We start from the raw sequence: 12,460 nt of genomic DNA on the forward strand, positions 1-12,460 counted from the left end.
CCCAACAGAACTGCCATTCTAGCACACAGACAGATACACATGCAGGCAGACACACAGACCCAAGAAAGGCTGGTGGGTGAGTGGAAAAAGATGAAAAAAAGCTTACAGTGCTATAAATATTCCTGTGAAACGAAGTGCGGCAAAACCCAGAGGCGCGGCTTGAATTCCACAGCCGAATAGTGTTGTCCGAGGAGCAGGTTATGAAGGACGCAGGCGGGAGGCAAGACTGGTTACCGTCTTCCAGTTGGGATAAACCTGCCAAAGGGACACTGTCACAATTACAACAACATCAACAACACAGTACAGCCTCACTCAGGGTAGAGTCCCAGAGCGCTTGAGGTAAGAATACGAATACAAATTTTACGGGTAAAAATACAAATGAATCGGGCGGGCTGGACGTTGTGTCTGATTTACTCAGCATCTGGGGTCAACTGGCATCCAGCAAAAGCAGCTTCCACTTGCAGTTGTTCTTACACCTCGACATTCAAATCACCCGACCTTCCAAACCTCATCAATAACATTAATACACGACACTGATAGTTAAGGGTCAAGATCAGTTTCCTACCTACCTCTATGTTCCACACACTCGAACTGTGATAAAGCGCAGAGTAAATCTTTTTCACGTTCTTAGTGTCTTTTATATCCCACACGTACAGACTGTGGTCATTGTCACACATGACAGCCACTGATTTCGGGGTCGAAAGCCACAGCCACAGTGTCGGGATAGATAGCGTCAGTTTTCGGGGTAAAGAGATGGCTGAAGAGAGAAGATAAAAATAATAATCCTCCGTTTGATTTAGCGCCTTATCACTCTTGAGACCGTCTCAAAGCGATTCACAGGAGATACTGTAGTGACTGCGTGTTTGTGGGCGAAACGCGCGGCCAATTGCTCACAGCAGTGTCCCGCAAAAAGTTGTGGATTGAGTGGTCAAATGTTTTTTTTTGAGGGATTACTATCTCCGGAAAAGCGATCCACCACTAGACTGACAACTGGGTTTCAACGTACTGTTAGGTAAACAGAGGCGCGTGGATGGAGTATGTTGACTTATGTTGCCTGAGGTTTCGCCTTGACCCCGCCCGGGAACCCCGATTCTCTCGCTTGCTTGCGAGGTGAGAGCGCTAACTGCTATGCTACGGGGCTGCATTGCATTTGGTAACAGGTCAGAACTGCTTGCAATACAGCTTTCATGTTCAGAAGGATGGGCAGGGAGAGGAAGGAGAGTCGAGACCTACCTGGCACGTTTACTTACCTTGGTTCAAGTCCAGCTGCTACATCCACACCCAGGTGATGAGGTTTGGGCAGATGGGTGATAAGCTGGAGGGTCGCGGGATCAAACAGTTTCACTGTCCCATCAGAACAGCCACAGATGATAAAATTCTCTGCCACAGTCATCGAGTTCGCAACGGATGTCTGAAAGAAAAAAAAATTGGCACAGAAAATAAACAACGTTTAGCAAACAAAAGGCAAAATACTCTGAATAATAATAATCATAATCCTTGCATTTGATGTTGTGCCTTATTGGGTCTTTGAGACGTCTAAAAGAGCTTCACAGGATGTACAGAAGATGCTGGAAATCTGAAATAAAAACTTGTGATGAAAGGTCTGAGACGTTAACCCACTTTTCTCTCGGCCTGACCTGCTGAGGGTTCTTAGAACAACTGTATGGTTTGCGTAGAGTTTCACATTTATTGGTAATGCGACAATATCAAGGACCCGGGTTCGATTCGCAAGCGAGGCCAAACCTTCGGCAAATTCCCTACTAGGCAGCCACAGCGCATTTTCCAAACAGTGGCGGCTTAATAACCCGCAAGATGATTTAACTGATGCTTTGAAAAAGGAATTTGAGAGCAACAGAAAATTTCTCGACTTACATATCACTTGTGCACATATCTGCACGTTTACCCCAGTAAACATTTTTGACCTTCAGACGACAGAGACACTTTACCTGTAGATCCAGCCACTTGTCAAGCTGTCTTCTCGAGTTGAACTGACACAGAAGGCCGGAGCTGGTGCTGCAGAAAGTCTTGCCCTTAACACACACTACGCCACAGAACAGGTTATTGTGCAGCTCCCCCAGCAGTCCTGATCGCCCCAATAGAGGAATGGTCACATTTGCCTGCGTTCAAAGCACACACACAAAAAGAATTACATAACTTAGAGATGGAGCTTAGAGCTTAGATGGTTAACTGCGGAATAGTCTAAGAATGCAGTTGAGACAATAAGGATGTGTACTCCCACCTTGCAGGCTTTCGATTCGTTCAAGTACCAGAACTTGACGTGCCTGTGGCCAACCGTCACAAAGTAACTGCCGTCTTCGGAAAAGGAGATGGCCGTGACCTTACTGGAGACCTTGTTAGAAGCTACAATGCAGTTTTTCTGTCAAAAATAAGAGATTTTTTGTAAATACTTCGGAACACAATCATAATCCGTCATCTCAAAGCGCTTCACGGGACATACTGTAAAGTGGAGTGACTGTATTATTGAAGTGCAAAAGCTTCCCGACGCCTACATTTAGAACCTAATTTAAGATTTTCTCTCTCTTACCTTCCAATCCCAGACGTTGACGGTCTTGTTATGCTGGAAGCCCACCGATACAATATACTTCATGTTGGGGGAGAAGGCCACGCACAGCACTCCGTACATGTGGCATTGTAACTCAGCCACTTGGGTCTTCTCAGCCACATTCCACACCCGCACAGCGGGCTCGTGTCCACTCTGGAGAGGTTAAAGACACACAGGATAAATATCGTTGCAAAACAGCAATCAATCAATCAATCGTGCAATGGCAGTGTCCCACAAACAGTCATGGATTGAGTTACCAAACTATTAATTAATTTTGGAAGGACTATTACCCCGGAATAATCGATCTGCCAGTCGACTAACACTAGGTTTCTACTTACTACGAGGTAAACAGAGGCATGTGGAGCAAGGAATCTTGCCTAAGGTTTCGCTTTGCCCGGGAATCAAACCCAAGACCTCTCGCTTGCGAGGCGAGTGTGCTATTCACTGCACTACAGGATTCCACGGATTAACAACAACAAATAACATTTGTATAGCGCCTTTCACATTGGGAGGACGTCCCAATGCGTTAGATAGGAGCTATGGTGTGGTCCAACACTCATCCCTTGCACCAGCCACGTCAATTCTGTGCGAAGCTTTCCCCTGACTGTTCTGTTTAAACACCATGATTCTGTAAACTCAATTTAGCCATTTATCAATCCCGCGCACAACTATAATCTCAGACTCTTAAATAAAAACCCACTCAACTAGCAAGCTGGGCTGTGAGATTTATGGCGCTTAGTAATGGAGAACTAACATCTGAAAGCTTTCTCTACTAATGGCGTTCAACTTTCAAACACAAACATTCCTTGACCGTTACTCAGCACACGTTCTCCAATCTTGCCCTTTTCAGATAGCATTAAATATAATAAAAAATGTTCCAAACATTAGCAACACTTACATATAATGACTAACTTCAGATGTGAAGGAGAATTATGGACACAGCCCACAAAACACAGTCTCCACACTTCACTTGTGAAGCGCTTTGGGAGGGTGCTCCCAATGTGAAAGGCAGTGTATCAAATGAGGATTTGTACTAAAACTACTTATTATAATAATCCTTTAATACAGAGCTTTATCACGTCTCAAAGACAATTGTGCACAGCAGTGTACCATAAACATTGAGTGACCAAATTATTAATAGAGTGAATTCTGTTTATAACTATCATTTAACAGCAGTGTCATACAAATACGTTGCTAGGTAATGGGAGGTTAGTGTTATTACCAGCTATTACCTGTGATAACAGAGCAGGGATGGGAAACAGTTAATGCACCCACACACTAAAAACACAGACTGTGCACTGTAAACAATATTTGCACAATACTTGGAAACCCACTCACCTCTCCAGTCACCAAATATTTTCCATCTGGCGAGAATGCCAAGGCGCTAATTGCTTTCCTAAATCAGGAAACAACAATCAAGAATGGTGGATCATAGTATGGTTTACGTACTGCAGACAACTTGCACTACCTCAGTGAGCGAGTAGTAAACGTATGGAACAGACTCCCGAGGGAGACAGATAGTGGAAGTGTCGATTCCATCAAGAACAAATGATAAGATTTATTTTAGGAAATAATATCTGGGGAATACAGTATATTATGTGGGATGCAACGTGTGCAAGCAACTGCCAGGATGGTTGGTGGAAGGCGAACTGGATGGACCTTGAGCAAATTCTTATTTTCTTATGTGTCACAATAAAATTAGCAGCAAGACAGGTTTTACACTGGTTTCTGTGTTACCTGGAAGCATTGAGGATATGACTTTGCTCATTCTTCCTGGGATCGCACAGCACCACCACACACCTTTATATGTACGTTAAGGAAAAAAAAGAGAAATCAGACTCCTACGTATTTCTTTATGACTAGCACATTAATAATCCTTGCATTTGATAATAGTGCCTCATCACATCGTTGAGACATCACAAAGCGCTTCAAAGAAAATAATATAAAGTGAATCGACTGTATTTTGTGGGCGAAACGTGGCACACAACAGTCGTGGATTGAGTGACCAAATTATTATTTTTTTTGAAGGGATTATTAACCCCAGAAAGCGATCAGCCATTCGACTAACAACCGGGTTCTTACTTACAGCAGTAAGCTAAACAGAGGCGTGAGTGTGGCACAAGAAAATTTTCCTAAAGTTTCGCCCTGACCCCGCCCAGGAACCCAGATCCTCTCGCTTGCGAGGCGAGCGCTCTAACCACTACAATACCGGACCCCAACCATATGGGCACTTTGGTAAACAAACAAGTGCTCTAAAATTATGTTGTGGGAATATTAGATCACGTAGTCGCTCATTTCAGTTTAGTTCACTTTGGCAATCTTTCCCCAAATGAGGTACAATGGAAACATTCTGTCTATATACTGTAGCACACTGAGACTTGGGGACGATGCCAAATCGATTAGCTTGCCAGATAAAACAAAATAAAAAATTCATGTAAACCTTCATTTTTATGCCCTTACCCGCTCATTAAAACGTTCCCCCTTACACACTATTTCCTGACCATTATCTCCGCCATTAATCTGTTGCTAACCCATCGCCCCGCCAACCACCACAAACATTTTTTTTAAAAAGTTTTCAGCAGGAATTCAAAGCACTGAAGTCACATTAGTGATTAAACGATTACTGGATAGTTGCAGTAGATAAAGGCGTATGTGGAGTCCTGTTAACTCGGTGGTTAGAGCGCTCGCCTTGCAAGCAAGAGGATTCGGTTTGGACTCCAGGTCAGGGCGAAACCTTGGGCAAGTTTCCTTACTCCACGCACACTCCTCTGTTTACCTAGCAGTAACTAGGAACCCACCGGTTAGTTGATTGGCAGATTGCTTTCCAGAAATAATATTCTCTTGCAATAAAAATAACAATAAGTTGGTCACTCAATCCACGACGGTTTGCGGGGCACTGACTGCGTGCAACTAACCTGCTGCTGCGTTTCGCCCACAAGTACACAGTCACTACACTTTACAGCCTATTCCGTGAAGCGCTTTGGGACAGCTCAACAAAGGCACTCTATCAACTGCAAGGGTCATTATGAACACTGACGCTCCAGCTCTCAATACAATAACAACATCAATAATCCTTGCATTTGATGTGGCGCCTTACATCACTCACGTCTGTGAGGCGCCTCAAAGCGCTTCACAGAATATAGCTGCTGCCACTGTAACTCTAACCACTACGCTTCAGGACTCCAAGGGTTAAACAAAGGCTGGCTTTCGAGTAAGCATTTCACTACATTAAGGCCTGGAATCTGGAGCAGCTCAACTCTTCTCCCCCTCACTCTTGCCCAGGCCAGCCGTTTAATAATTCAACATTCAGATCATTTTGATTAGGAACAGAACGTTAGGCTGGCTTTGGCCTTCTGCTTGTCCTTCGCCCCCTTCGCTCCACCATTGGCGGCCGGGCTCTCTGTCTCTTTCATCCCCACTCCCGGAAACAGAGGGGGGAGGTAGGGAAAGGAGGCGGGGAAAAGAGTTGAGGGAAGTAATGGGGTCTTCGTGCTTTAGACAATACCCGACACGGAAAATTAATAATAAAAATAATCCTCGCATTTGATATAGCACCTTATCACGTCGTCGAGACGCCTCAAAGCGCTTCACAGGATACACTGTAAAGTGGAGTGACTGTGTTGTGTGTTTTGTGGGCGAAACGCGGCAGCCAATTGCGCCCGGCGACGTCCCATCCCACAAGCAGTCGTGGGTTGAGCGACCAAATTATTATTTGGTTAATGTCATCCAGGCTTTGTTCCGCTGTACATCCAGGCCAGGCATAGCTCACCTCGCGCCGGGGGGGGGGGGGACGGGGGGGGACGAGAGGTGGGAGACGTGCGGTCAACACCACCGTGCCCCTCACGCAGTGTAGCGCCCCAGAGCGCTCTCTGTGTTGCGTTTGGCATCGGAATGGCGTTGGACGCCAGACTCCAGCTCCTCGCAGACGAACGAGAAACGGACACGTCTAGCAGCCGCGTGTCTTTCTCACCGCGGCACGGAGAGAGAGAGAGAGAGAGAGAGAGAGAAAGAGAGAGAGAGGAGGAGGAAGGAGTTCGGGATCAGTAGCGCTGGCTACCTTGGCGATGGGTTACCTCGGTGCGGGCAGTGTGGGGTCGAACGGCAGATAACCGCGGGCCGTGTTGACATCAGCAGGGGACATCCCGAACCCCGTCTCGGCTAAGCCGGGGTGGCGTTCCGGGCTGACGTGGTGTAGCAAACTCCCACTGACGTTCCTCTGCCTGAGTGCCTCCTCCGCCTCCACCTGCTCCCGGCTGCCGTACGCACACCTCTCCTCCCCTGCCGCCTCACTCCCAGGCTCCCCCTCGTCTCTCCGCGACTTCCAGGACCAGGGCTTGATGCCGGCCTCTTGCACCTTCTTGGCCAGCTTGCGCAGGATGTCCCGGCCCGGGGTGGCTTTCAGGCCCTGGGTTCTGCCTCTAACCCCAAATCCAGCAGCTTCCGAGCTTTTCCTGCCCGCCTGAGTTACCGTGGACAGCACCGTGCAAGACCTGGGCCCGACCGGCCCCGCGGCGGGCTCGGGAGCGGCTCCCGTTCCCAGCTCGCTCCCCTCGCTCGCTCCCCTCACACCCGGCTCCTCTCTGGTCAGTCTGTAGCCGGGAATATCGCCCCGCGTTGACCGCTCGGCGTTCGACGGCTCGTGGGGTATCGATCGCAGCTGCTCCCAATCCTGTAGCGTCCGCAGGTCCTTATCTGGGTCTCTCTCGGGCTGTCCCCACCCTCCCGGATTCTCTATGTGTCGGGAAAAGATGCTCGGGATGCCAGATGAGCAGCTCCCTGTTGTGGAAAAAAAACACGGAGACGGAAGTTGGGGGGGTTTGGGGGGGTGGAGGGCAGGGAGGGGGGGGGGGGGGGGGGGGGGGGGGGGGGGGGAAGAGAGACTGAATGAGCAACCGCCGAGAGTGGAGCCGGGGGCGGGCGGGGGACGTGGAGCAGGTCGGAGTCCGCTTAGCAGAGGGAGCGGACAGCTCTAATGTGGAAACACGCACACACGCACACTTATAGAAATACCCGAGAGAAACAGAAACACACACAAATAGAAAGGTGTGGGAATGAAAGGGACACATAGGTGTGAGACAGAGAGAGACACACACACACACCACACAGATAGACACACGAGAAAAACACACACACACAGACAGGCACATGAGAAAAACACACACACACAGACACACGAGAAAACACACACACACACACGAGAAGACACACACACACACACACAGACACACGAGAAGACACATACACACACACACAGAGATAGACACACGAGAAAACACACACACACAGACACACGAGAAGACACATACACACACACACAGATAGACACACGAGAACACACACACACACACACACACAGATAGACACACGAGAAGACACACACACAGACACACGAGAAGACACACACACAGATAGACACACGAGAAGACACATGCACACGCACACACACACACACAGATAGACACACGAGAAAAAACACACACACACACAGACACAGATAGACACACGAGAAGACACACACACACGCACACACACACACACAGATACAAACGAGAAAAAACACACACACACACAAGAAGACACACACACACAGATAGACACACGAGAAGACACACACACACACAGACACACGAGAAGACACATACACACACAGATAGACACACGAGAAGACACACACACACACAGATAGACACACAAGAAGACACATACACACGCACACACACACACAGATAGACACACGTACATACCAACAGCTAGAGAGAGAGAGAGAGAAAGAAACATACACAAACACGGGCCAATATATCTTTGCTCCGCCTGCTGGTAAAGACCAGCTACCGCGAGCTCATCGAACCAGTTACTCTCTGCAAACTTTTGAGGGCGACTGAAGGCGCCGTCGAGGAAGAGGAGGAGGAGGAGGGTCTCGAGACAAGCCCCGGGCTGGGGAAAGGCAGCGCGAGGCGCTGTGTCAGCCTGAGGCGCGGTCGGTACCGACCTGGAAAGGCTGGAGGCAGAGCCGGCTCCTGTGGCCGAGTTTCGTGCTGTTGCTCAGCGCCTCGCGCTCCACTGCCAACTCCTCGCTCCGGGGGGAAACCGCGATTCTCTTCAGGAGGAGGTGAAAGGGGGTTCCTGCGGACACCACACACGCACACACACGCACACAAGAGATCAGTCTGAGGAGGAAGCCGGGGGGGAAACAAAAATAGCCAAATATAGGAGCAGGAGGAGGCCATTCAGCCCCTCGAGCCTGTTCTGCCATTATGGCTGATCTGTACCTCAACTCCAATTACCCGCCTTTGCCCCATATCCCTTGACATCCTGACCTAACAAACATCTGTCCACCTCGGTCTCGACAATGTGAATGGATCCACAGCCATAACCCACAGCCTTTTTGTGGTGGTGGGGTGGGGGAGAGAGCGAGAGAGAGAGCTCCAGATTCCCACTAACCCTTTACAGGATGTCAGCCTGGAGCAGTCGTGCCTCGGAGTCAGAAGGTTGTGTGTTCAAGCCCCCACAGGGCTTGGAATCGCACAGTCTAAGCTGACGCTCCCAATGCAGTGCTGGGGGGGGGGGGGGGGGGAGCGGTGTGTGTTGCATTGTCGGGAGACCCCATCCGTTAAATGTCACTCACTCCCCGTCTATGGACGACTTAGGTGGACGTCAAAGATCTCCCGCGGCGCCGCTCGAAAAGAAAAGCTTCTCTCTCCCTCCCGGGAAAAACTGGCCGATAATCCCCCAAATAAAGTTGACCGTTTATCTCACAGCTGTTTGTGGGTCACTGCTGTGTGCAAAGTGGCTGCTGTGTTTCGCCCACGAAATACACAGGCACCACGCGTCACAGGGTACCCCGTGAAGCGCTTCGAGACGTCTCGAAGACGCGAAAAGGCGCTGCATCAAATGCAAGGATTGGGATTATTAGTATTATTATTATTCCTGAACACATACACATACGTTCGCCCACAAATATACAGTCAATTCACTTTACAGTGTGATCTGTGAAGCGCTTTGGGACGTCCTCCCGACGTGAAAAGCGCTATATCAAATGCAAGGATTATTATTATTATTATTATTATTATACATACTTATTTTCAGGCACTAAAATGTCTTAACCACGAGTGAGATTTTACCAGCTACAGGGACCAAAGTTGAATCTTCATCGTTCACCTTCCCAGTAGAGAGCAGCTGGGGGGGGGGGGAAAAAGAACACGAAAGCGCATTACTTGGAACGTCAAGTGCGGGTTCGAGTATTGACAGAGTATTTTAACAATCATTTATAAAAAAAATAAAATAATAATGTCGTCGGTCAATCCGCGGCTGTTTGTTGGGACGCTGCTGCGCGCAATTTTCGCCCTCAAAATGTACAGTCAGTTCACTTTACAGTTAAGCGCTTTGTGAAGAGACGTCTGGAAGTGTCAAATGCTTCAAATGCAAGGATTATTATTATTATCTCCACACTTACACTCGATGTCTGCCTTGTAACTCCCTTTGTCACCTCCTCGCATTCAGCCGCTCTGCTTTGCTGATCCTTACACTTCTTCTCTCCTGTGCAACGTAGAGACAACAACACGTCACATTTACACAACACCTTTCACGTCAGGAGGACGTCCCAAGGCGCTGGACAGTCAAGGAATTGGACCCGAGCTGGTCTTTGAGATCAGGAGGGGTGGAGGGCAGGGAGGGTGGGGGTAGGAGGGGTGACCGAAGGCTCAGTTGGTCGAAGAGGACGGTCTTGAGAAAAGAGTCAGAGGGGAGACCAGAGCAGGGGAGTGGGACTTGTTGGGGTAAACGTAGGGGAGTGGGGACTAGTTGGTGGCTCTTTCAAAGAGCCGTCGCAGGCAAAATGGATCGAATGGTCTCCTTCTGTGCCGTAACATTCTGTGATGTCCAGTTCTGCTCTAACAGATTTCCGGAGGAGCTTTATTCCCGTCGGCTGCTGTTAGCAGTACTGTAGAGCCAGGCGTGACTTACCGGACAGGACTGAGATGATCTTGAACAACGCCCTGTGCTTTTTCATCAGCAGCTTTTTCTCCACCGCCAATTTCTGCGCCTTTTCGTTCAAGGCCTGGATTTCATTGATGGCCTGCGGGGACAGAAGCCGGTGCCCATCAGTGAGCCTTCTCAAAACTGTCATAACAATAATTGGTCACTCGATCCACGACTGTTTGTGGGACACCGCTGTGCGCAATTGGCCGCACACGTTTCGTCCATAAAATACAACAACTCGCCTTTACGCCCCACCCTTCACACAGGGTAGCGTGCCGGAGCGCTTGATAGTGACGGGAGTACGATGCCGAACTGGGGGAGGTGAGCATATGCAGCGTGGAATTGGAAGGCCTTCAGGTGCAACCTGAAAATGGGGAGGGAAGGAAGGAAGGAAGGAACGGCGGAGGGAGAGAGTGACAAGAGCTTCGGGGACTATTGACTGAAAGTGCGACCACTTGAATAGAGTGCACGAGGGACAAGCAGCAGGTCGGAGCTAAGACAGAGGGTAGTGGGTTGGTGAGTAAGTAGGTGGGAGAGGTAGGGAGGTACCAGGGCACGAAGGGATTTGAAGACGAGTGTGAGGGATTGGGGGAGAGTGTTCCAGAGTTCTGATCGCTTCCTGGGGGAAATAATTCCTTCACAAAAAAATCCCCCCAAATAATAATTTGGTCACTTCAATCCACGGCTGCTTGTGGGGACGTCGCTGGGCACATTTGGCGCCCACAAAATACACAGTCACTACACTTTACAGTGTGAAACGCTGTGAGACGTCTCGTTATGATCGGGCGCTGAATCAAATGCTAGGATTATTATTACTTTGATTAATAAATAAAGGGGTGAAGGATCGAAGGCTGACCTCGTTCAGGATGGCCCGCTTGGAAACCTTCTCGTACTTGAAGAGAAGTTCTCTCAGCCCATTGAAACGAGTCTGCATCAACCGTCGTAGCTCTCGCTCCCGCATAGTGTGTCTCAGGAGGTTCTTCCTGCTTCTCCTCAGCTCCAACGGAAAGGTCTTCCCGGTTTAAACACAAATAATATAAATAATAATGATCCTTGCATTTGATATAGAACAGCAGAACAGGCTCGAGAGGCTGAATGGCCTACTTCTGTTCCTGTGTTCCTATATAATAATATAATCCTTGCATTTGATATAGCGCCTTATCACATTGTTGGGACGTTTCACAGCGCTTTACAGGATACACTGTAAAGTGTAGTGACTGTGTGTTTTGTGGGCCAAACACGACAGCCAACTGCGCCCAGCGACGTCCCCACAAACAATCGTGGATTGAGTGATCAAATTATTATTGTTTAATTTTTTTTGAAGAGATTATTACCCCCGGAAACGCGATCCGCTAGTCGTCTAATAGCCAGTTTACTGCTCGGTAAACAGAGGCCTGTGCAGAGTAAGGAAACAGTTCACCCTGACCTGCCTGGGAATCAGACCCAGGTCCTCCCGCTTGCGAGGCGAGTGCTCTAACCGCTGAGCTACAGGACTCCACGATAGTCTTGATCCGTCGCCGCACGTGCACTTACCGGCTGCAATGAATAGCGCACGCACAGTGTAGGTTATGCCGTGCGACCCTGACTTACCCTTCTCTTGGTCGGGTGTCTGTGAGATTGTAACATGGGCACTTGAGAATAATTGTGAAAATGCCACCTGTCAAACAAGATTGACGTGCATTAGTTTTCACCCCAATAACTTGCATTCTCATCACAGCATTCAGACGACGTAGAGCGCTTCACGGGCTGATGCCGTAGAACGTAGTGACTGTGTGTCATTGCAGCTAACTTGCAAATGGAGCAACGTCCCACACGTAGCCGTAAAGTGTACAAACTGTAACGCAGGTGAGGGAGGGAGGGAGGAGAGCCAAGCGAAGGGATTGTGGAGTTCCAAAGGGTTGGGGGGGGGGGGGGGGCAGA

The 12,460-nt window shown here is 48.9% G+C and overlaps 1 protein-coding gene across 1 annotated transcript in view; it reads right to left on the reverse strand.

Annotated features, from left to right (window-relative positions):
- Positions 1 to 12,460, reverse strand: part of LOC103191360 — a gene marked incomplete at its 3' end in the record, with an annotated part of 44,527 nt that overhangs the window by 24,866 nt on the left and 7,201 nt on the right. The window contains 17 exon segments of the mRNA XM_042346029.1: positions 60 to 69; positions 235 to 255; positions 570 to 684; positions 686 to 757; positions 1,251 to 1,411; positions 1,947 to 2,117; positions 2,240 to 2,377; positions 2,546 to 2,716; positions 3,902 to 3,959; positions 4,301 to 4,363; positions 6,637 to 7,339; positions 8,549 to 8,686; positions 9,685 to 9,739; positions 10,017 to 10,099; positions 10,526 to 10,637; positions 11,397 to 11,552; positions 12,131 to 12,197. Of these exon segments, the coding sequence (XP_042201963.1) occupies positions 60 to 69; positions 235 to 255; positions 570 to 684; positions 686 to 757; positions 1,251 to 1,411; positions 1,947 to 2,117; positions 2,240 to 2,377; positions 2,546 to 2,716; positions 3,902 to 3,959; positions 4,301 to 4,363; positions 6,637 to 7,339; positions 8,549 to 8,686; positions 9,685 to 9,739; positions 10,017 to 10,099; positions 10,526 to 10,637; positions 11,397 to 11,552; positions 12,131 to 12,197 (2,294 nt within the window).

The sequence above is a fragment of the Callorhinchus milii genome, unplaced genomic scaffold, assembly GCF_018977255.1.
Source record: "Callorhinchus milii isolate IMCB2004 unplaced genomic scaffold, IMCB_Cmil_1.0 Scaffold258, whole genome shotgun sequence".
Lineage (NCBI taxonomy): Eukaryota > Metazoa > Chordata > Chondrichthyes > Chimaeriformes > Callorhinchidae > Callorhinchus > Callorhinchus milii.